The sequence below is a fragment of the Eleutherodactylus coqui genome, chromosome 9, assembly GCF_035609145.1.
Source record: "Eleutherodactylus coqui strain aEleCoq1 chromosome 9, aEleCoq1.hap1, whole genome shotgun sequence".
Classification (NCBI taxonomy): domain Eukaryota; kingdom Metazoa; phylum Chordata; class Amphibia; order Anura; family Eleutherodactylidae; genus Eleutherodactylus; species Eleutherodactylus coqui.
The window spans coordinates 126,354,729-126,380,009 of NC_089845.1; the positions used below are offsets into that span (position 1 = coordinate 126,354,729).

Genomic DNA, 25,281 nt, shown 5'->3' on the forward strand with positions numbered 1-25,281 from the left:
CAGAGGGGATACTGTCCAATCCTACCTGAACTCCCTGGGTCTCTGAGGATTGCCATGTGAGGCAATCAAAGTACTAGAGACCACTTGTCTGCGAGTCAGTGTGTGTGTTACATGCTCCGCCCCTGATCACACAACAGTGATGTAATCACAAGTCCTAAATCATAAAACATGCAGAGCCTGACAGGAGCTACGATGTGAACGTACCAGAGCTGTGTGTGACGTGCATGTAACAAATCTGTGTGTGTGATGTGCACGTAGCAGAGCTGTGTGGCGCATTGTGCCACCAGAAACACTGGTACTACAATTTCCTAATAATTACTAGTAGCTGCCCAAGAGGCCTTGATTTCATCAGTGTAACTGGTATTTGCTCTCAAGGAATCCCATACGTGTAGAGCGCCTGGACATGGACGGGATAACTCTGCAAGATTGCAAGAGATTCTTCAGGATAGTCATCAACAGTAATTTATGTCATTATGAACAATTACGATTATTATAAGAGAGCAAGTGCTATGAACCAGTTTGTTTCCAGGATATTTGTGGGTCTTAATAAATTAAATCCATTGACAGATCTCATCACTTGATCACTACTTTTATGCAATACTTATAGACATTCAGGATAGGATTTATAACCGAAAAGCAGCATGAGGAGGTTGCAAAATGACAAGTTGTATGTAATCACTGAAGGGACCATGATTCATCAAATCTAAATCCAAATGGAAATAAATCACAGAGAAATCCAAATAAAATTAAGCATTTAATAGACGTCTGATGTCCAACTACAACAGAAGATACCAGAAGAGAATAAATAATAAGGCTAAATGAAGGTCAAATGGGAGACAAAATCTCCAAAATATGTGGTCTATTATTCTACCCTCATATATAAAAATAGCTGCTCGATCACAACTTTCTTTATAAAATTTACCCCTCCTTTAAAAAAAAAAATAAACCAATTCTCCTTTACCCCAGACCCCCCCTCCCCCTCTCCAGTGCTGGTGAAAATTACAAAGAATATGAAGGGGGAAGGGGGGGGAATAGAGCATAAGTCACGTGGCTCTATGGCATACTACCCCCACCCCTTTTAGATTTCTTAGCCAACGAGGGCGAGTCCCCCGAGGGCAATACACCTGGCTTTTTCTCCCAGTTAAGCTTGCAGAAAGTTTTCTTCTTCCCTTTTTCTTCTAAGTGTAGTGTTCCTTTAAATATAGTCTTGGCAGGTCCCACTGTAGGAGTCAGTTGAGCAGTGGAGCATTTACAAAGTCTCTAATAAATTATGCACGGTGGAATAGTGTTCTTCACAATGGCTTGTTTCAACAGATTGTCCTCATGAACTAGAGCAGCGCAATACGTCAGACAGATATACCGAAACGCTCTGTGAAAGCTTTCAATGTGTACACGGTGCCGTAACCTACTCGTTGGTCCATGCTGATGAAGTCATCGAGGTTCATAGAAAATTCTGTAGAGGAGGGAAAAAAAAAAAAAAAAAAGATAGGTTGCAAAGACAACTTGGTTACAGATTTCAGAGTTGCACATCAGTTCCCAGTACGCAATACTTTATCATTTTCTATGACCCGCATCACCTGCAGCCCTGTCCAAAATAATGAACACGCCTATCTCCCAAAATATTCTGTGCTGCTGGGTTACGATTCCATGATCCCTCTGTGGATCCCACTGGTCTCAGTTCTTTGCATTAAGGCATGGAGTCCTGTCCTTAATACTACTCCCATAAGTAAACAGGTCACTGCCTCCCACAAGATCAGTATATTCCTCTTCTGCTGCTGTCATTCTTTCTACGATTCAATTAGCCACAAGGTTTTGGATCCGACGACTTTATTGCCTACAGTGGGGTCATAACCCGCTATAGTTACTTTAGTAGCAAGTCACTGCTCCCCAGCGGAATCAGAACACTCCTCTCCTGCTGCTGTCATAGTTTACATTAATTTAAAGGAAACCTGTTACAAGCATTTACACCCCTAAAATACCAGAACCCCTAGTGCAGGTAGGAGGAGTTTACTATGTGATTTTTTTTCTAAAATCGACAATCTACCTGTGCAATCCGGATTAGAAGACTAACCGGCAGCTATATAAATGACGTGAATAATGTCACCAGGGTGGCGCTCTCCATCCTTGCACCCTGACTCATGGTTGATTGATAACCAAGCAGGCCCTCCACGTTGTCTTCATCTTACCCCATACACTACACCTAAATGGTCAGTGCCACTATTGGGCAAATGAACAGATCAATAGTCTAAACTCCCCTCCTTTTTGCATGCATCAAGGCAGCATGAGGACTTCACACTACTTTAGTGCATGCGCAATCCCAGCGAGGAGTTGAAGCCACGATTCTGCTCATGCACTCCATAGGTGCAGGATTGTGTTGGGAGGCAGGCAGGAGGGGAATGGAGGTGGGGGGTTGACTGGATGTCAATCAAACCAGAGGTGTGGTTAGCTGTAACACTGAGAAATATACCCATTGGACTCAACTCTGAACCTTTTTAGACCCTGTTTGTTAATAAACAAAGATAGATTGGATAGGTACTGGGGCTCCTTCAGACATGGTATGGCATCTCAAGTACATAGTCTTTAAAGCATTTCGAACTTCATACTTTGTTTTGGGGGTGGGGTTTAAGAACTTTGTGACAGGTCCTTTATCACTGTCTGCATAAAACTGAATTAAAACCAAATATGTACACAAGACAAACTTCTATGCAAAATGTACATAAAACAAACATCTGAAGATTGATGCATAGAGGTCATAGCGATCAGCGGGGTCTCAACAGTGGGACCACCACTGATCCAAAAACAAGAAAAGGGAAATAAAAGAAAAAAAATTAGAAGAAGGACAAAAGTCAGAGGAAGAATCTTTTCCTTCTTCTCCATTAAATGTGCCTTAAAAACAGCTCAGAAGTACTTAGATGCACTCCATGGTGACCTAAGAGTGTTATACGGGGCTTTTATGGCTCGTACACAGGATTGGTCAAGTTTCAGCTCAGCTGGAACAGAATCTTTTGGCAGAAATTCGTCAAACTGTCCGAACTGAACTTTTCACTAATCACTACTCCAGGCTTAGTTTATTAAACCTTAACTTGAATATGTCATCAATAGCCATCATTCCTATAGGTCAGTGGTGGCGAACCTATGGCACGCGTGCCAGAGGCGGCACGCAGAGCCCTCCCTGCTGGCACGCGTCACCATCGGCCGCTCATCACTTACTGAATACCGGCAGAAAGGACGAATGGCCCTGGCAGGTGAGATATGTCCTCGGCGTACTCCCTCACCTTTCCCTGACGGTCTTCCCTCTTTGCCTTGTCAGTGTCCATGGCGCGCTCCCTTCTTCACTGCAGTAGCAGCCCAGCATCTTCCCTGCCTGCTCCGCGGCAGGGACTGGTCCCCCGCTGTTAGTCCTGGCGGGCCGGCGCGCTCCCTTCTTCACTGCAGCGGCGGGCCGGCATATTCCATGCCTGCTGCGCCACTGTCAGTGTGCACCAGCGGGACTCGTCTCCCGCTGTCAGTGTCCTCTTGGGCCGGCGCGCGGGGGAAACAACAGCGGCGGCATGCAGGCTAACAGCGGGAAGGACAGTGGCCGCGGGGGCACATGGCCATACACAGCCGGCATTGAGTGGGACAGCGGGGAGTACAGTGACAGCGGCCACAGGGGTAAGGTGGGCCTGGGAGCGCACTATCATGAGTGTGATGCGCTGGGAGCACAGTGTCAGCAGCGGGGGTGGCTGGGAGCGCTGTGTCATGAGTGTGGGGGCACTGGCGTAACCCTGGAGGCCAGGCAAAAAGCTTGGCACACGCTGCTGCGAGAACCTGCTTGCAAGTAGCCAATCAGAAGCTAGGGGTGTAACAAAAGCATTCCTGCATGGAAACCCTGTCATACCCCTAGCTTCGGGTGGTGACAAGATACGCCAGTACCGAAGGCGTCCGGCAGCACAAATTATGTCACAGTGTGTACCTGGGATCAGCGCTAGCAGCAGCGGCGAGTAGAGGAGGATGGTACGTATATGGGTCTCGGTGGGGAAGGGGCGCTATTACTACTGCAGGCCGCCGTGGGGTGTCCCTATTACCGCCGGGGCCACCGTGGGGTGTCCCTATCACCGCCAGGGCCGCCGTGGGGTGTCCCTGGGGTCTCCCTATTACCGCTGGGGGGTGTCCCTATTACCGCCGGGGCTGCCTTGGGGTGTCCCTATTATCGCCGGGGTCGCCGTGGGGTGTTCCTATTACCGCTGGGGTATGTTTACACATGGCAGGAATTACCGTGGAAAATTCCGCAGTATTTCCGCATCTAAAAAGCAGTCACAATCTGCACCCGGTCTATTTTGAAGCGGCCGTGTGCTTTTTATAACGACGGGGGTAAAATCATACGTCGTGATAAGCTCCGCCCCCTGACATGTTGGCACTTTGCGATAAATAAGTGGGTTTTGGGATGCAGTTTGGGCACTCCGTCTCTAAAAGGTTCGCCATCACTGCTATAGGTCATAAGCACAAATGCCCAGCGATGTGTAACACGTGCAGCAGCCATATTGATCACAGCCTGATGTTTGTGAGGTGAAGGCTGTAAACAGTTCTCAGCAGGTTTATATAAAACGAGTACATCTGTCACATCTCCGTCCAGCGCGGATCATGACGAGCCAGAGAGATTTTGAAACTCGCCCTCATAAGCCAATTAATAGAGAACAACGGCTGCCTTCAGGACTAGTGTGTGTCTGAAATCAGGGGCCCTCAGAAACTGAGCTGCAGCGTAACCCCGCTTTTGTGGTTGGCGCCTCTTACATAGTTGTGTCTTCTGGTGGTTATACCAAAAAGTAATCACTTTGTTTCAATCAATTTCAAAAAGCTTTTATTTTTATTTAACCCCTTTAGAGATGAGCGAGCATACTCGGAAAAGCACTACTCGCTCGCGTAATTTGCTTTATCCGAGTATCGCTGTGCTCGTCCCTGAAGATTCGGGTGCCGGCACGGAGCGGGGAGCTGCAGGGGAGAGCGGGGAGGAACGGAGGGGAGATCTTTCTCTCCCTCTCTCCCGCCCGCTCTCCCCTGCTCCCCGCTGCGACTCACCTGTCAGCCGCAGCGGCACCCGAATCTTCAGGGACGAGCACAGCGATACTCGGATAAAGCAAATTACTCGAGCGAGTAGTGCTTTTCCGAGTACGCTCGCTCATCTCTAAACCCCTTAAAACCTTCCTCACTTCCAGATGACCTTTCAGAATAAGCTGCTGTATATACTTGAGGAATAACACTATCTTGGACGCCTCTGCCCTGTGTCAGTAAATGCATTGACTGCCCGTTAAATACAGAATTCAATTTAAACTCATTACCTTTATCCGTAAAGCTCTCAACAGCCCCCCGCCACCCTACATTGCTTCCCTCATCTCAATCCACCACCCAGCCCGCTCCCTCCACTCACGAAACCAGACTGAGTGCCCCTTTAATTCGAACCTCTCATTCCTGCCTCCAAGAATTCTCCAGAGCAGCACCAGTCCTCTGGAATGCGCTACCCCAAACTATCCGGGCAATCACTGATTCACAAAACTTCAGGCGTGCTCTAAAAATACACCACTTCAGGGAGGCATATCATATTTCCTAAACCAAATCACTCTGTACTCCTCCTGATAACATGCTCCCTGTCCTTCTGACTGCAATCCCTGCTAGCCGCCATCAACCGGCACCTGCAGTCATACCGATTCAGCCACCACAAGGCTTAAGTCTGACCACTGTATGTGTGTATAGCATCCCTCACTCTCCACCTCGCCATACCTTACCCATCTCCAGCCCCTTTACCTTCTGTATCAGCCCATTTTTTGTAGTATGTAAGCTCGTTGGAGCAGGACCCTCACCCCTACTGTTTCCATCAATTGATTACTACACAAAACCGTGGTTTCTGTATTTTTGTCTGTCTTTCTGTATCCCCTTGTTTTTGTAAGTGCTGCGGAATATGTTGGCGCTATATAAGGATTATTATTATTATTATTATATCTGTCCATTATATGACTTGTAACCTGAAATTATCACCAGTTTTCTCCTCTGCAGGCTGTATCTGTAATTGTTAGTCTTCCATGAGCTGGTGGGTGTAGACTAGCTGCTACGTCTCCTCATACTGCACACAAAGAGAAGAGATCCTGCTCCCCTATCTCTCTCTGTAGCACCCTCATAAGTAACAGCAGCATGGAGGACATTATACAGCAATACTGAGTAGGTTAGATGTAAATCCAGTAGCTCTGAGAAATTAAATACTTACTAAAAGCTGCAGCATCTGTGTGAGTCTTTGCTTATCTCTCCCTCCTACAGTTTCCTCCTCTTTCCTCCTTTGCCTCTCCATAGACTTCTATGGGCAGCATCTCATAACACCTCCCCCCTACTTCTTGTTACCAGGCAGTGGACAGCAAGTTAGCAGGAGGAGAGATCCCTAGTAGCCAGCACTTTAGAGGGATTTTTCAGCACAGAATGTCATTTTAGGCAAATAAAATAATTTGCACTTTTGCAAGTTAGGACATAAGCACAAGTTTGTTCAAAGTGCAGTGACTATTCAACTAGGAGTATGGCCGCCTGCAGATGGGCGGGTCGGATCCGGCGGCGAGAATTCTCGCCGCGGGACCCGACCCGAGCGCCTGCAGGGAGGAGCGCGTACTCACCCGTGCCCGGCGGCCCCGGCTCTTTCATGTGCCGGCTGACGGGCAGCCGGCGCATGCGCACACTGGAGCCGGCGGCTGGGTGAGTGACGTTTCTGTGCGAGGCTCTGCGAGCCCTGCACAGAAATAGGACATGCCGCGGTTTGTTTGCCGCGCGGCCAAACCGCGGCCGTCTGCATAGGAGTGCGTATTGCAACGCACTCCTATGCAGGCTTTCAGTGGCGGAAATCCCGCGGGAAATCCCACCGCGGGATTTCCGCCCTTGTGCAGGCGGCTTAAATTTGACTATTTTAGTCCTAAATGACGCAACTTTTTTCTGCACCTTTTATAATATACACGGTTGATTCTTAATACCTTTATTTAAAAAAAAAAATAAAAAAAAAAAGGTTTTGTTGTTTTTAGTTTACAATGAGTAAAGAGTACAAGTAACAAGAAGAAAAACAATTTGGATTTCTTTACATTTGCAAATCGACACAAAATAAATTATTAGAATGGTTCCCTTATTTTGTTTCTGTCATAGGGGTACAAAATGTATAATCTCAAGTGAAAGAGGGGCTATAGTGACCATGAGGACTCACACAGACACACGTGGCCTGCGTAATACACCGTTTACAAAGCACATAAGCATGAAATATGTGAATTTGCTGCATATTTAATACGCACCAAAAAGGTGGGTGGGGCCAATAGAAAAAAAATTGGGCAGTTAGCACTTTGTATTACACATATGCCTATGTGAGCAAGCCCTTCGTGTTGGCGTGAGTGGGGTGCTTATTTTTCCCCTGTTCAATTTCTCGTTTATTTGAATTTTAAGAATTTTTAAATTTACAATTGGTTTATACACATTTTTATTACAGCTGTCCTTCCGCAAAAGATCATAAAAAAAACTCAGCTGGTCTACAGAAGCTTTGTGTCCTAAACCGCCAAACCAGCGATTGACTGCAATGGCCTTGTGGGTATACAGGTATGTCATCGCTGCAGACATGAATACAAAGAATAGATGGAAATACCAGTAAAGGCCCACTTACATTGGACGAGTGCCCAGCAAACGATGCCCGACACTCGTCCCTGTATCCCCGCGCAACTAGCACAGCTGGTTCGCACGCGCAGCGGCTATGGAACGGCGGCTGTTTAAACTGGACAATGAGCGATGATCGTTATCGCTCATCTTTTGGGCTGCTAAAAGATTAGCGATGAAGATAATCGCTCATTGTGCGGTTTAAATAGTCGCTGTTCAATAGCGAACGGCGCCTGTGTTATGTGAATGGAGGCGGGTGGGGGAGCGAGAGGAGAGAAATCTCCTGCACTGCCCCGGCCCCCTGCTGGCTGCTCCTTGACCCAGCCTGCTCTGCTAGCTCTTGTGCAGGAGCACGGGGATACAGGGATGAGAGTCGGGCTTCGTTTGCTCGACACTCGTCCAGTGTAAGTGGAATTATCAAGCAGATCTTTTGTTACTTCATGGCAGTTACTTCCCATTGCTAATTTTTTCAGCAACTCAAACAACCCCTTTAAGGCCAAATTCACATGAGCGTATGCATATTAGTGCATGCATTTCTCTGCATTACTGGGTATCGGGCGTTAAATATTTGCATGCAGTTGCATTTTTTATCTCGTGTGTGTGCAAATTGTACGCATTTGCGCATGCATAAAATCATGCAACAATGCTCATAGCCATTGAAATTGCCAATTAGTCTCAGGACTTCACATTGTTCCCTTTCCCTGAGCAAATGTGCAAGAAAATAGAGCATGCTGTGTATTGTGCACGCAAAATACATGCTTGTGAACGAACCTATTGAAATCAATGGGTTCTAGAACACTGTGTATTGCACATATAACATTTTTGCGTGCAAATACGTCAGTGTGAATAAGCCCTGAGGGTTGACACGCTGCGTCACTATATATCTTATACCTAGCGGCTGCTGACTACAGAGATCACAAAAGGGATTTCAGGATAGGTTATCAATAGCTGGCAGCACTCACATGAATGTCACAGCATGTGACATCACGTTCATCAGAAACATGACCCGAGAGCAGCTCAGTCCCATTCAGGATTGAGCTGCTATGCTAAGCAAAGCCCCTATGCAATGTATGGCACTGTGCCCGATAAGGAATGAAATGGCCCCGGAACTCACAAAGTGCCGCTGTCGCTTCAATCAGTTGATCAGCAGCGTTCCTGAGTGGTGAACCCAGCTGATCAACTATTGATGACCTGAGGAAACTTCATCCATAGTTTAGTCCTGAAGAGAAGGCACTCACCTGGAGTCTTTATACAAGGATAAGAGGGTGGCGGTTTCCTCCAATCATTGTTGGCATCTTTCATATGAGATCGGTCAGAGGCAAAAGTTCTGAGATACTCGTCTGCTGGAATTAGCCTCAGCTTCCTAGAAGAAAACACGTAGACATGCAATACAATTTTACCCAGATTGTGATAAAACGTGGCAGAAAGTTATCTTATCTTAACCCATTAAGGCCTCATGTCCACGGGCAAAAGAAGAATTAAAATCCGCAGCGGATTTTAACTGTTCTCCTGCCCGCGGATCCACATCCCTTAGGGATGCATTGACCACCCGCGGGTAGATAAATACCCGCGGATGGTCAATAAAAGGGATTTAAAAAAAAATGGAGCATGAAAAAATCTGGACCATGCTCCATTTTTGTGCGGGTCTCCCGCGGGCTTCTATTGAAGCCTATGGAAGCCGTCCGGATCCGCGGGAGACAAAAATCGGAATTTACTCACCCGCTCCGGTTCTTCCCTTCGCCGCGGCTCCATCTTCTCTCCGTCGCGGCCGGATCTTTTTTCTTTGGGCTGGCGCATGCGCGGGGCACGTCACCGACGTCACTGACGTGCCCTGCGCATCCGCCGAGCCGAAGAAAGAAGATCCGGCCGCGACGCAGAGAATATGATGCCGCGGCAAAGGGAAGATCCGGAGCGGGCGAGAGGTAAGTTTATTCTTATTTTCAGCGCTCATGTCCGCGGGGCAGGAGAGACCCGCTGCAGATTCTCCATGGAGAATCCGGAGCAGGCCTGATTTTCCCCGTGGACATGAGGCCTTAGAAGTTATTGTTTTCTTATCAACACAACAAAACCCATTGTAAAGTAATTTAAAGTGTAAATAAGCCTCACTGATAACTTAAAATCACGGTGTGCCTTGCTAAAGGCCCTTTTACACAAGCCTAGAGTTGTTTAAACAAGTGCAGTAGTGCTGACGCCACCGCACGTGCAGAAGGTTTACACAGACAGACTTGCCGCCGGCTCGCTGTCTCCTTTTCTGCTTCTCGCTATGTGCAGGGAACGAGAAGCCAGCGAGCCAACGCCCCAACCGCGAACGACTAGTGAGAGATTTTTTTGCATTCACACTGAATGATTATCGCCCAATTCGTTCAGTGGAACAACCCGCTCATTGCTACATATTATATCAACGTGGAGAACCTGAGTAGAAGCTTTAAAAAAAGACCACCAGTAGAGAGGACTGCCTGATCATCCGACAAGTGTGAGCAGCTCCAACGGTTTCATTGTCCTCTATCCAGAGACAGGGGGCGCCATAGTTACAGGCCTCTGTGTCTGTTGGAACCATTTCAAGGTGATTGGCTGGAGGATATTTCATATCACCGCACCCATTATGTGTATGGCCTCTGATATCCACTGTCACCTCTTTTTGTAGTGGTATCATGAATGATTAATCTGGACGCAATTGAGTGGTACTGGGGTGTCTTCATTGAGGAATCCAGGTTTTGTTTGGGCACCGACAACGGCCATGTTCGTGCCTGGAGACCTAGCTGAGCTTGATAAAGACCTGTGTATGTAGGTCAAAGTGTCGCTGGCTGTTTTACTATGGAGGAATAAATAGGACTTTTTAATTCACTGATGCTGCCTTGACCGTATACTTTGGTGGAGACCTCGGGGTGAGCGTCTCAATCCTGCCTTTGCTGTGAAGCCTTTGCTGGTGTGATGGTCTGGGGGGCCAGCTCATACGACAGTTGGTCACCCCTAGTAGTGGTACGAGGGACAATGACAGTTCAGCGATATGTTCAGGACATCCTGCATCCACGTGTGTTCCTCTCATGGCGGCTTCCAAGAGGCATCCAGCAGGATAATGCTCGGCCGCACAAATAAAGGGGAGGGGGTCACTGGAATGTCTCCACAGGGAGACAGTACAACAGGGGACTAGACCCTCCATGCCGCCTGTATCACATCTCGTATCCAAGCTAGAGGCGGTACAACAGGGTACTAGAGCCTCCATGCCTGCCCGTATCACATCTTGTATCCAAGCTAGATGTGGTACAACAGGGTACTAGAGCCTCCATGCCTGCCAGTATCACATCTTGTATCCAAGCTAGAGGCGGTACAACAGGGTGCTAGAGCCTCCATGCCTGCCAGTATCACATCTTGTATCCAAGCTAGATGTGGTACAACAGGGTACTAGAGCCTCCATGCCTGCCAGTATCACATCTTGTATCCAAGCTAGAGGCAGTACAACAGAGTACTAGAGCCTCCATGCCCACCTGTATCACATCTTGTATCCAAGCTAGAGGCACTACAACAGGGTACTAGAGCCTCCATGCCCATCCGTATAACATCATGTATCCAAGCTAGAGGCAGTACAACAGGGTACTAGAGCCTCCATGCCTGCTCATATCACATCTCGTATCCAAGCTAGAGGCGGTACAACAGGGTACTAGAGTCTCCATGCCTGCCAGTATCACATCTTGTATCCAAGCTAGAGGCGGTACAACAGGGTACTAGGGCCTCCTTGCCTGCTCATATCACATCTTGTATCCAAGCTAGAGGTGGTACAACACGGTACTAGAGCCTCCATGCCGCCTGTATCACATCTCGTATCCAAGCTAGAGGCGGTACAACAGGGTACTAGAGCCTCCATGCCTGCCTGTATCACATCTTGTATCCAAGCTAGAGGCGGTACAACAGGGTACTAGAGCCTCCATGCCTGCCCATATCACATCTTGTATCCAAGCTAGGGGCGGTACAACAGGGTACTAGAGCCTCCATGCCCTCCATATCACAGTGGTCAGTTTTCTGTAATAAATTCTCCTTTTGCTCTGATATTGTAATCACTTACTTATATCGGTGTTACAATCACACAGAGAAAGTTCCATTGGACTGACAATAACGCTGCAGTACAATCATATAGACCGCGGCTCAGTACTATATAATGTGCGGGGCAGTCGTCTCCTAGAGCAGCGCATGTCACGTGAAGCTGTACACCAGCATCTAGAGAAGCCCAATATCATGGCGCCCACTCCTGCCCGCCACACAGTGCAGTGCCTACACGGGGTGGGGCTATTCTCAATTTCATAATTTTAACAAAAAAATAGAATCAGGGTTTAAGCCTCAAAATCAATTAAGTAAAATCGCTCAGCCCTAATTGTGGCATGTGCAAACTAATCGTTCCATTGTGTGCGCAGAATGGTAGGACTATTTAGTGTGCGCCTGAATGCAATTGCAATAGGGAAGAGCAGGGCAGGCGAGTATAACATTTACATCCCCGGACTCAGCAGATCCCCCACTTTGAGCCCAGGAGCTTATCGTATAGCTGATGGAAGTATCTCCGTGCCGGTAAGTGGAGGCCAAAAAAAACAATTAACTCTAAAACCAACTTTTATCAAAAAACAGAAAATAAAACATTAAAAGGGAACCTGTCAGCAAGTGAAGCAAGTTGTGGTGCTTATCGTTTGGGTCAGGCCTGCACAACTTGGCAGTGCGTAGGAGCCAAAATTAAAAATTGGCAAACCTATTCGGGCTGCAGACAGGTTTTTAGCAGCTCATTTTGTAAGAATAGGTAATTATGTGGAAGTTGAATCATTACCGTTATTCACAAAGTATGCAGCTGAAAACTATCTAGTCTATAGTTTAGTGGGTGCCTGGCAGCACCCCTTCCATTTTCCTACGTAGGGGGTCATCAGGAGTCGTTTGATTCCGTCGGACGGATTACATTCCCAGCTGGCATTCAGTTTTCCTATTCCCATGACAGAAAAGAAAAACAGAATCCCCGGCTGCAGATGTGAACAGAGTCTAACATATACCTCCTCGCCCCGGTGGGAGCGCAAGTCCTCCGCACAGCCGGCAGCAGCCCCGTGCAGAGAGTGGAGCCTGTCAGCGCTGCTGCACAGATGTCATGGGGCATTATAATGGAGGCTGTGCCAGGCCGCGTGTATTGTAGGCCGTGTGTTGTGGAGCCCAATTTAGGCGATGGAGTGTCCAGGGAGCTGTGTGCCAGATTCATCAGGTCCCCCGGTAAAGTCAGCGCATGCCAGGAGCGACACTCTTTCTGTATGTGTATCTTTTCATTTATCTCTATGGACGGTGCCCTCTGAGTTGGCTGGGGGACACCACAGGGATGGGGGACTGGGCAAGTATGATATACAGCCTGGTCTTCCCATCACCTAAACTATATGCACTGTAATTTAGTTTATGGTGCTTCTAGTTGCTGACAGGTTCCCATTAAATTAATGTTACTGCATTTTCTTAAATATCATTTGAGGAGGCCAAAGTAACCTTTCCCTGTAATTACACCAATAAAACACTGACATCCAGTGGACATATAAGGAACTGCAACAGCTTGGATAAAAGGTATAACTTCTACAATATTTTCCTATTCCCCCCCCCCCCCCCCAAGAATAATTTAACATCAAATCCTCATCAGCTAATGTGACAGTGAATGATATATACAGTCATCTAAGTTTCCATTGGCATGAGGCACCAGGTTAAGCTGCCCCTGCTCTATTTGCCATAGCGATAGAGGCACTGGCCATATGACTGCGAGAGCTGTGTCGGCCACTACACTACTATCTCAAAAGATAGGTCATCAATAGAATTTCTCCTGGAAAATCCCTTTTAATGACCAGGCCAAATTTTGGAAATCGGACGTTGTCACTTTAACATAGAATAACTCCGTAAAGGTTTTGCACATCCAAGTAATTCTGACATTGTTTTTTCGCCACATATTGTACTTCATAAAGGTGGTAAAACTAGACCGATAGAATTTGCGAATATTTATTAAAAGTGCCAAAATTGGGAAAATGTCGAAAAAATAAATATAAAATGTCATTTTTTTTTCACATTTTCAACTGTACAAATGTTTGATAAGCTATACATTTCATTCAGTTTACTTGATTCTGGAAGCATATTGAAAAAAACTTTAGTTTTTTTTACGATTTTTTTTTTTTAAACAAATTTCTCATTATTAAAATTTTAAGGAACACTTTGTTTTCTTACAGCAAGCCAAGATTGGAAAGGCTTATAGGTGTCGGAATGATAGATATCGCCACAAATGACCCCATTTTAAAAGCACCACCCCTTAACCCCTTAACGACCAGCCCATAGTGTTTTTACGTCCTCCCGAAGTGGGCTTTATTCTCTGAGGACGTAAAAACATGTGTCCTGCAGAGAATAAAGCCCCTCGGGCTGTGGACGTGACAGCTCCATGCTGTCGGTGTCCGCAGGCGGCCGACAGCATGGAGCTGTCATCCCGGACTGTTCGGACCCCCCCCCCCCCCGGCATTGCGATCGGCGCTATGCAATGGATAGCGCCGATCGCAAAAAAGTAAATAAAACTGCAAAAAAAAAAGTGACATATTCAGCTGCTCTGATGGATCGGATCCATCGGAGCAGCTGAAATTACTCACCGAGGTCCGCCGCACGACTCCCCGCTGTCCCGATGCTCTGGGCGCCGTAGCCATCCTTCTGCGCATGCGCGCCAGGCGGCATTACGTCAGCCGCATGCGCAGAAAGCCCGGCGGCGCGGGAGACTTAAAATCTCCTGGCTCCCGGCTCCTGTAGGTAGCCGGGAGGCAGGAGATGTCAGCGGGGACCGCGATCGTCGTTATCCAATGGATAACGACGATCGCGGAAAAGTGAAAAAAAGTGTAAAAAAAGAAAAGTTTCACCTCCCCTCATGGATCGGATCCATGAGGGGAGGTGAACATACTCACCTCAGGTCCGCCGATGTCCTCCGGCCGGTGTCAGGACCCCCGCTGGCTTCTGCGCATGCGCCGATGTGGAGAAAGACGGCGAGCCTGGCAAATTCAAAATCTCCCTGCACCCGGCTGTCACAGATAGCCGAGTGCAGGGAGATATGACTGGGGACCGCTGTATGCGGTTTCCAGTCATATGATCACCGTTATCCATCAGCAATCTAACATTAGGCCGGTCATGCATGACCGGAGAGGAATTACGGGTTTTGCATGCGCTTGATCAGCGGTAATCCACGGATCAATCACATGCATTGGATTACACAATTCCCCCCCAATTAGCGAGTGGGAATTACGGAATCCACTCGCAGAAACAGAACACGGCATGCTATATTTTACTGCGGATATCCGCGACCTAGAGCCCATTGTGCTCTATGACGGCGGATATACTCGCAGCCCATGTGCAAATACATTGTGTATGAGCTGCGGGTACCCGGGTCATCTCTAAGCGACGGCGCGGGAAATGCAAACAAAAAAAAAAGTACTGCGCATGACCGTCTGTGTGAGTACGCAGTTATGCACAGTACATTACGCGGCCGTACACAGGGTCACAGCCGGGACCCGCTGCGGGCCTCCACAAGCGGATTCCACCTACGGCCTTGTGAGCCCGGCGTTATTCAGACCGCTACCTGTAATCCGTAATTTACAAGAAGCCCCGGGAACGCTCGCCTTCATGCAGTTCCAGGAGCAGCTTGTTGAGCGCCTTCTCTGTGAGACCGCCGCACCGCAGCAAGATTACAAAGCCTCACAGAGGGCCACTTTTTACACCCCATCCCCACCGCTGAGGTCACGAAATACCCCCCAAAATACATGAGGAGGGGGGATACCCGGTTTTCTTGCCCCATGTGCCCATCCCAAGCAGCCTCCGTAATTACCCCTGTCTTCGGACATAAAACGCAGTTTATATTATTACCTTTATCTAATATTTAGGGAATGTCAAAAAATGGGGATGGCGGGGGGGGGGGGGGGGGGGGGTATTTTTAGGAAGTCCATTTTTTTTCCGTATAAGTGGGTAATGGGGCCTGGAATTTATTCAGTTCTGCCCTGAAATCCAGCGGGCATTCCCTCCATTATGGGCCTAGCCATGTGTCCTGTAAGTAGATTAGGGCCACAAGGGGTAGGTTTCTGAACACGGGACAAACGGGGGGATCCATTTTGGGGTGAACGTCTTCATTCCTATGTACACTGTACAAAAAAACCCCTGTTTTTAAAATTGACAAAATTGCCAAAAAAATGAAAATCGTAATTTTTTCCTTTTGCTTTGCTTAGATTCATTCAAATACTGTGGGGTCAAAATACGCAGTACACCCCTAGATGAATTTGTTAAGGGGTCTAGTTTTCAAATTGGGGTCATTTGTGGGGGTTCGCTATCATTTTGGCCGCTCAATGGCTCTACAAGTGGGCAATGGGGACTGGAATTTATTCCGTTGTACCCTGAAATCCAACGGGTGCTCCTTCCATTATAGGCCTAGCTATGTTTCCTTTAAGTAGATTAGGGCCACAATGGGTATGTTTCTGAACACGGGACAAACAGGGGTATCCATTTTGGGGTGACCGTCTTCATTCCTATGTACACTGTACAAAAAAAACCTTGTTTTTAAATTGACACAATTGCCAAAAAAATGAAAATCATAATTTTTTCCTTCGGCTTGGCTTAGATTCATTCAAAAACTGTGAAGTCAAAAAAAGTCATCGTACCCCTAGATAAATTCGTTAAGGGGTCCACTTTTCAAAATGGGGTCACTTGAGGGGGTTCTCCATCGTTTTGGTCACTCAATGGCTCTACAAGTGGGCAATGGGGACTAAATCTCCTTCAAGCAAAATTTCTGTTCCGAAAGCCACCGGTTGCTCCTTTCATTTTGGGCCCCATTGTGAATACAGACATACGATTATGGCCACAATGGGTATGTTTCTGAGCACGGGACAAACAGGGGTATCCATTTAGGGGTGCAAGTCTTCATTCATATATGTGCGATACAAAAAAAAAACCTGCTTTTGAAATGACAATTACCGAAAAAATGAAAATCGTAATTTTTTTCCTTCGGCTTGGCTTAGATTCATTCAAAAACTGTGAAGTCAAAAAAGTCATCGTACCCCTAGATAAATTTGTTAAGGGGTCTACTTTTCAAAATGGGGTCACTTGTGGGCGTTCTCCATCGTTTTGGTCACTCAATGGCTCTCTACAAGTGTGCAATAGGACCTAAATCTCCTTCAAGCAAAATTTCTGTTCCGAAAGCCACCGGTTGCTCCTTTCATTTTGGGCCCCATTGTGCATCCAAACGTAAGATTAGGGCCACAATGGGTATGTTTCTGAGCACGGGACAAACAGGCTTATCCATTCTGGGGTGCAAATCTTAATTTTCACGTGTACTATAGAAAAAAGTCCTGTCTTTAAAATGACATATTTGCAAAAATATGAAATTTTTGTTTTTCTCTTCTAAATTGCATTGACTCCTAAAAAAAAAAACTGTGGGGTTAAAATACTCATGACACCCCGCAGTGAATACGTTAAAGGGTGTAGTTTTTAAAATGGGGTCACTTGTGGGGGTATCTATCATTTTGACTCCTATGACCCTTTCCAATCTTGGTTTGGTGTAGGAAAACAAAGTGTTCCTCAAAATGCTAAGAAGTAATGTTAAATTTGTACGTCTCCTAAATGGTTAAAAAAAAATGAAAGTTTTTCCAATGTGCGCCAAAAAGAAAGTAAACGGATGGAAATATATATCTTAACAAAAATTTCTATATTATGTTTGCACATATTTGAGATATTGCAGTTGGAAATGTGAAAAAAATGCCGATTTTTTCAAAATTTTCCCAATTTTGGCGCTTTTAATAAATAAAAACAAATTCTATCGGTCTTTTTTTTCCGCCTAGATGAAGTACAACATGTGGCGAAAAAACAATGTGAGAATCGCTTGGATATGCAAAACCTTTCTGGTGTTTTTCCATGCTAAAGTGACACGTGTCAGATTTGCAAAATTTGGCCTGGTCATTAAGGCGCAAACAGGCTTGGTCACTAAGGGGTTAATGTATTCACTGAGTATTTTGACCCCACAGTTTCTTTTCAGGAGTTAATGCAATTTAGAGGAGAAAAAAATAAAATTTTATATATTTGCAAATGTGTCATTTTAAAGACAGGCTTTTTTTTTCTATAGTGCACATGAAAATGAGGATCTGCAACCCAAAATGGATACCCCTATTTTTCCTATGTTCACAAACATACCCATTGTGGCCCTAATCTTATGTCTCTTATGGACAAGGGGGCCAAACCAGAGGGAGCAGCAGGTGACCCTTTGGCTTTCAGGGCACAACTAAATAATTTCCAGGCCTCATTGCTCACTTGAAGAGTTATCAAGGTGCCAAAATGATAGAATGCCCCCACAAGTGACCCCATTTTGAAAACTAGACCCCTTAACAAATTCATCTAGGTGTGTACTGAGTATTCCGACCCCACATTTTTTTGCAAGAGGTATTATAAAGCATTTGAGAAATAAATAAAATTATTTTTTTTCCCATAAATGTACTTTCATGACTTTTCTTTGTTTGAAGAAGGAAAAAAAACTGTGGAGATGCCCCCCAAATTTTATAGTATTAGTTCTTCTGTGGTCAGCAATACCCCCATTGTAGCCCCATTGGATTGCAGGGCACAACTGAATAAATTCCAGGCCCCATTGCTCACTTGTGCGGGGAAAAAAATTGACTCCCTAAAAAGAACCGGCCCCATTTCATCTTTTTGTCATCCCCTAAATCTTAGATAAAAGCAATAATGTAAACTGCGTGGTGTGCCTGAAAACAGGGGTAATTATAGAGGGCTGGTTGGGATGGGCACATGGGGCAATAAAACCGGGTATCCCTCCTGCTCCCATGCTTGCTGCAAACCTGGTACTTTTATTGGGGGTATTTTTTTACCTCAGTGGCAGGTATGGGGTGTAAAAAGTGGCGCTCTGTGAGGCTTTGTAATCTTGCTGAGGTGCGGCGGTCTCAAACAGAAGGCGCTCAACAAGCTGCTCCTGGAACTGCATGAAGGCGAGCGTTCCCGAGGCTCCTTGTAAATTACGTATGACAGGTAGCAGTCTTTATAACGCCGAGCTCACACGGCCGGATGTGAGGTCAAGCACAGTACACCTTTTTTTTGTTTGTATTTCCCCCACCGTCACTTAGCGATGACGCACGTACCCGCAGCCTGTACACAGTGTAGATGCGTATGGGCTGCGAGTATAGCCACAACCATGGAGCACAATGGGCTCTATGTTGCGGATATCAGCTCTAAAATAGAACCTGCTGCGTTCTGTTCTCTGGGAGTGGATTACGTAATTCCAACCCGGTAATGTGAGCGGAATTCTGTATTCCAATGCATTTGATTGATCAGCGTATTACCGCAGATCAAACACATGCGGAATCCGCAATTCCTATCCGGTCATGAGAGACGGGCCTAAGGTAGATCGCTATCTTTTTATACCATTTGATAATGGCAATCACATGACCAGGGACCGCTCAACCAGCCTCCGCCACTAGTCCAGGCTACCTTTGGTAGCAAGAAGATTTTAAAATTTCCACACTTGCGTCCGCCATTTTGCCAAGAAGCATATGCGCAGGAGGCAGGGAAAAGTCCGTGGGTAAAGATCCCATCGGGGAACAAGTCCGTGGGCCTCAGGCAAGTAATTTCATCTCCCCTCATGGATACGATCCGTGAGACAAGGTGAAAATAAGTTTTATTTTTACTTCTACATGATCGCCGTTATCCATTGGATCACATGACCAGGGACTGCATACCGTTGCTTCCCGTGACATCTCCAGGCTCTTGGCAACCTTTGGTAGCCTGGAGCAGGAAGATTTTAAATTTCCTGAGCAATCCCCAGATTTTGCGCATGCGTCTGCCATTTTGCCGACAGGCGCATGCGCAGAAGACGGGGAAGAGTCCGCAGACAAAGCAATTTCATGAAACTGTAACTTTGAAAAACATTACATGATCGCCGTTATTCATTGAATAACTGCGATCACATGACTGGGGACCACGTACTGCAGACCCCGGTGACATCTGCCCGTTCTCGCCATCTTTGACAGCCCAGAGATTTTCAATTTCCTGGGCCCTCCGGCCCTCTACACATGCGGCTGAGTTTTTTTCTTCTTTTTTTAAAACATTCTTGTTTATTGAAAACAATGCAGGAGGATACACAAATCATATGGTGGTTACTTATTTGCATCTCCTCAAAAGATTGCCTACACTTGTACAGATGTTATTCTCATACGAATCATACCAAAATTAGAATAAAATCACATACTCTCCTCAAAATTAGTTTTTTGTTATTCTTGTACAAAGCAAAGAAACATCTAGATCATAAAATATCAAACGTAGCGAGGCATCTCTACTGGTAAAGGATAGATATTATCGTTGGTGGAATTATATCCACCTGTCATCCCAAGCATCCAGATATTTCTCAAAAGGATTTGTGCGGAGGGCCATCCATTTTTCAAAAGACAGTTCTGCCATACGGTTCTCAAACTCTTCTATTGTCGGGGAACTAGGGGATCTCCAAGGTTTTCCTATAATTGGCCATCGTGAATGAGTGGCCTATCAAGTATCTATTAGGCCAAGAGAATTTGTGCAGGTTTATTAATAAAAGGGATCATTTTGGAATTTTAAATTTTAGCATCTTTTGCAGAAAATCGAATAGGTTTCCCCAGTAGTTGCGCAATTTCGGGCACACTCAGAAAATGTGTGCCAATGAGCCTTTCAGTCCACACTCTCTCCAACAAAGACCATCCCCATCTCTCATGCGGCTAAATATTAGTAGGGGCGAATCGTGCACTTTTAATTGGGACTATAAGATAGCAGCATCTCTCGTGCATGTTCGGAAGTAATTTGCGCATGAGACGCGTTGGAAATCCTGTAATTTCAGCTGTTGAGATATTTTTTGGGACCCTTCGGAACCCAACAGTATTCCGCCTATTCCTGTCCTCCAAATCCACTCGTTTATTTTGCAGCTTAACTACCATGTCTTCCACATTGTAATTGGCATCTAGCAGTTCATCCTTGGATTTGACTACTTCCACCATCTTGTATTCTGTATGATCCGTTCTAGTATCGATTTCCTAAATGGACGCATTTACTTTGGTTAAGAGGCCTTTAAACTCTGCGTGTATTGTGTCCCTCAGCGCTAGAATGGCTTGATGAAAGCTTCTGTGGCTGGTTTATTAGATGAGGGTAAGCCTCCTATGCCGTCTGTACTTTCCGGCACTGTAGCACCTTGAGACTCCTCTCCCCCAGACGGCTGTGGCCTCTGTTTCTCCGGGCTCTTAGTCGGGGACCTGCTACCATGAGGCTGGTGGACCAGCGCCATCTTGGATGTAGGCTAGCTATACCTAGCAGCTGTACCCTGCATATTTACGTCTTCCCCTGGTGCCTCTGCCTCTGGCAGGCTGTCAGGATTTATTTCTCCCTTCTGTCAGGACTCACCGCTACTTTGGTGCAGTTGGCTCTTTGCTTCCATTTTTGCCTGCAGCTCCTCCGACAGAAAGGCAGAAGTGGGCGCGTCTATCACAGCCGCTGGTGAACGAGACCCGCGTGATGAGAAAAACTCCTTCAGCCGCCGAGGATTTGTCATGTTCAACCTGCGCCTTATCATTGCTGCGGTTCCAGGGATTTGCTGCAGTAGTAGCCCAGTGTATGTCATCTATGGTGTGGTGGATGCTGCTTTTGAAATACCTGTACCAAGCGGATCTCATGCTGCTGTTGCCGTCTCGTTCACCTCCAGGTCACGTCCCCCTCCCCACCTGCGGCCAACATTTTGACGTCTGGCGTACATGCGCAGATGGCGGAGTCAGGTCCTTGCAAGACGAGAGCTCTGTGAGACATCGTGGAGACTGAAGGCGAGTAATTTCAGCTCTTCTCCTAAATCCGATCCATGAGGGAAGATGAAACTAACTTTTAAAAAACAAAAAACTTTTATGTGATCGCCGTTATCCATTGATAGCGACGATTGCGTGACCAGGAGTGGCTCACTGCATCCCCCCCATAATAGCTCCAAGTTATCAGCTGTGTCCGGCAGCAGGGAGCTGTCACACACACAGACCCCGGGGCCCGAGTCTACAGAGCTGGTGTGTTTTTACAGCCGTGTAGATTAAAGCCCAGACACCCAGGATGTGAAAACACGTATGGGTAGTAACTAAGGGGTTAATTTGATTTAAATGGTCATTCAGCCTAAATGCTTATACATTCTGCAGAATATGCCAGTCAAAATCCTACTAATTTTTTCCCAATCCTTGAACTCTTTGGAGCGAGAAGAACCCCAGATAAATACGGTCATAGTTACAAGCGCCGCCCGCTACACAGGGGTCAGACCAGCGGCTTCTGCCCTGCTTCCCCCCCTGGTGTATCCCGAACCTGGAAAACACCCGTCATGGAACAGCAGATGTTATCTTAACACAACAACCCCATTGGAAAGCTATTAAAAAAGGCAAATGATATATGTTAAGATAGCTTTCAGTATCACAGTTTAAGTTTCAAGTGAAACTATTGCTACATCTGCAGCCTGCGCTATAGATGATTTTTGCTGCCGGAATGGCCTGTACTCATTGGCATTAAGCCCCAATTACAGTGGTAGAAGCTTCACACACGTGTGCGGAGGATGGGTAGTGGGAAGTGCCCATCCTCCTTGTCCAGGTTAGGCTCATTAAAGAGTTCACTGGCAGAACTCTTTAGGAAATGCCCCAGGCTGGGGAGATAGGTGTAGGGCTATGGGAGATAGGTGTAGGGCTATGGGCCATCTGGCCTGGGTTGGGGGGTAGCCTCAAATCCTGCAGCTCCCTAGTCAAGGAATGTGAGGGCCACATGTTGCTGAAGAACTAACTGATTTACTCGCCATCGGGCAAACAAGTAACTGTATTCATGTAAGTCTTTGACTTCAAGAGGGTGCGGCCTGGTGAAGCACTCAACTGGTTTGTATTGATGTAGTGGAATTAGATTCCTTCTCTTTTCCAGTCAGTCTCTCACTGTCTGAAGGACATGTTTGGGCAACAGCGGGCTAAGACCTCCTGTAGGGAATAAGGTCAGACATCTCGCTAGGACGCTCCTCACAGCTCTGCCACCGCCATACTACTGCAAACTCTGGGACCTTAACCCTTCACAATCCCCTGTCTCACCTCTGAAGACATTATGATTTAAGGCTGTACAGCTCCGATTTTGGAAAACATCCGTCGGGGTTCTCTTACTGTATACTGCCAGCCTCTCTGCTGTCAGAGCCTATCCAATGTGTCACCTCATGCAGTACTGGCTTTAGCCAGCAGATAGCACCATTGTATAATGGCAGAAAAAGAGTAAGCCCCCTAGGAAAACCAGGATACAAATTGGATTGGAAAGGGTTAAGTCCCATCCCATCCACACCCCTCCAAGTCCCTCTTAAAGCCACGTGTACTTCAGATAAAAATGTTGCTAACAAAACATAATAGACAATCCTTATATCATGGGGAAAATAAGGGGAAATGGTGGTGGGACTCCCTTTATGGTCATGCAAAACAAAAGCGAGTTGTGAGTCTCCTATAGACTCCAAGTTACTAAGGGAGTGTTATTCACTATGCTGTGAGATTCTGTCTAGGGGTTCCAAAAAGCGTTGTAACTGAACCCTCAAACTGAAAAATTCACTGTCATTAGTAAAAACAGACACCACTTTCATGGTTCATACAAATTTTTTTTTTTTCATGACATTCGCGGAACTCGAAATACACTCAATCAAAAGGTTTATTGTTTATATACAAAAATAATAAGAGACACGCCCCACCCGCTAAGCCAAGCTATTTCCAGTTAAATAGTTTAACTTATTTTTTTAATAAAAAATCCCCAACCATGAGAGGCCGGTTGAGAACAAAACTTCAATGCACTTTAAAAATCTGAAATATATATTTTTTATTTTTTTTTAAACTGAGTATTGAGATTCTTGTTTGTTTTTAGTTCTGTTTACGCAAAACAATTTCTTTATTCCTCCGATCTATAGTGTTAAACACAATACTGGATTTTAATGGAAGAAATAGTTTTGGAGGAACATAATGAAAAAGAACACACAAGAACCTCAGAAATTATTAATTTAATAATAATTATATTTAATATAATTAAAAAAGCAAATTCAACCCTTAAGACTCCGGAAACATTCTGTGACCAATCAGAAAATTCCATAACAGTTCCAGGTTTTCCATGACGCGTGTGAACCCTGACTTGGAGTAAAGCACACTATTCTATACTCCAAATAGAACAGAAATAAAGAACCCTTATCAAACAGTAATGACAGTAAAAGGTTCCATTGGCTTCCAGTCAGGGCTTCGGTCACAACACCGTGATGTAACTCCCAGACGGAATCCCATAGTGTAGTGAAGCACACAGTGGGAATGTTCCCGATACCTGAAACTTCAAAAAGCAAATCTCACAACGGTTTGTCCAATTTAGGCCCAAAATGTGTTGCAGTTCCTGGGTCTCTAAAATACGGGTAAAAAGTAAAGTCACTATTCTTTAACCCCTTAAGCACCAGGCTGTTTTGTACCTTAAGGACCAGACACTTTTTAGGGATCTTACCCATGTGGTGGTTTTACTGCAGTATTTTTTTTCCTTTAGTTATCAAAATTATTTTTGCTGCGTTTTTTGTCCCATGACTTATGGGGCGATTTTTTCATACTTTTTTCACTGACTTTTTTTCCCCCTTTTTTAGTTTAATGGGGGTAAAAAGCTAAAAAATAAAGATTTTTTTAAAACATTTCTAGTAGAGATGAGCGAACCTACTCGGCCACGCCCCTTTTTTGCCCGAGCGCCGCGATTTTCGAGTACTTCCGTACTCGGGCGAAAAGATTCGGGGGGTGCCGTGGGTGAGTGGGGGGGTTGCAGCGGGGAGTGGGGGAGGGACAGGGCTCCCCCCTGTTCCCTGCTGCTAACCCCCGCTCCGCCACGCCTCCCCCGAATCTTTTCACCCGAGTACGGAAGTACTCGAAAATCGCTGTGCTCGATCGAGTAATTACTCGAAACGAGTAGGTTCCCTCATCTCTAATTTCTAGTTATTTTTTTTTAATTAGTATATTTACACTAAAATATACACTAAAGTACAGAAAAGGGTTCCTCATTTTGTTTCGGACGTTTTGATATATAATATGTATGGTTTTCGATTACAGGGCGCTTATAGCGACGTTTTTGCTTGGTGTGGGTTTTGGGTTATTTTCTTTCTTATGTATATATTGTTGTTTTATTCTGGAATTTTGTTTTACTTATTTATGTAATCATGTTTTTTTACTATCTATGTCCCCCATGACATTATATAAGACCTCTAGGGGACATTCACATGTTTTGTTTTTTTTCTCTTTTAGGAGCCCCATGTGCAGAGGGAAGCAACCCCTGAAGTGACATTAGTCACTAGCAGAGCTGGCCAGAGTCTAGCATGACCCTCCAGCTGTGCTGTAGCAGGGAACCCCCTGCGGTCACACGACCCCCGACTCCTGTTGTGGAAGAAATCCTTCCACTTTCATTTTCTACTACACAGCGCTCAATGAGCACTGTGTACTTGGGAAAGGAAAAGGCAGAAAGGGTTAAAACACCCTCCTGCCTTCTCCTCCGGGTTATCAGCTGTCACTAACAGCTGATAACCAGTCCTGCCTCTGATTGCAGAGGCTTAAAGCTCTGCCGTAATTTTAC

General features: G+C 45.9%; 1 protein-coding gene across 2 annotated transcripts in view; it reads right to left on the bottom strand.

Annotated features, from left to right (window-relative positions):
* Positions 1-741: 741 nt before the first annotated feature.
* The window catches only part of NTAQ1 (N-terminal glutamine amidase 1), a 32,573-nt gene continuing 8,033 nt past the window's right edge, over positions 742-25,281 (bottom strand). The window contains exons 5-6 of one of the 2 annotated variants that reach the window (XM_066578477.1): positions 8,883-9,007; positions 742-1,453 (exon numbers count right to left, since the gene is read on the bottom strand). In XM_066578477.1, coding sequence (XP_066434574.1) covers positions 1,347-1,453; positions 8,883-9,007 — 232 coding nt within the window. In that variant the 3' untranslated portion in view covers positions 742-1,346. Of the gene's footprint in view, positions 1,454-8,882; positions 9,008-23,674; positions 24,013-25,281 lie in introns of those variants that run through there. The other variant, XM_066578478.1, reaches the window with a different exon arrangement.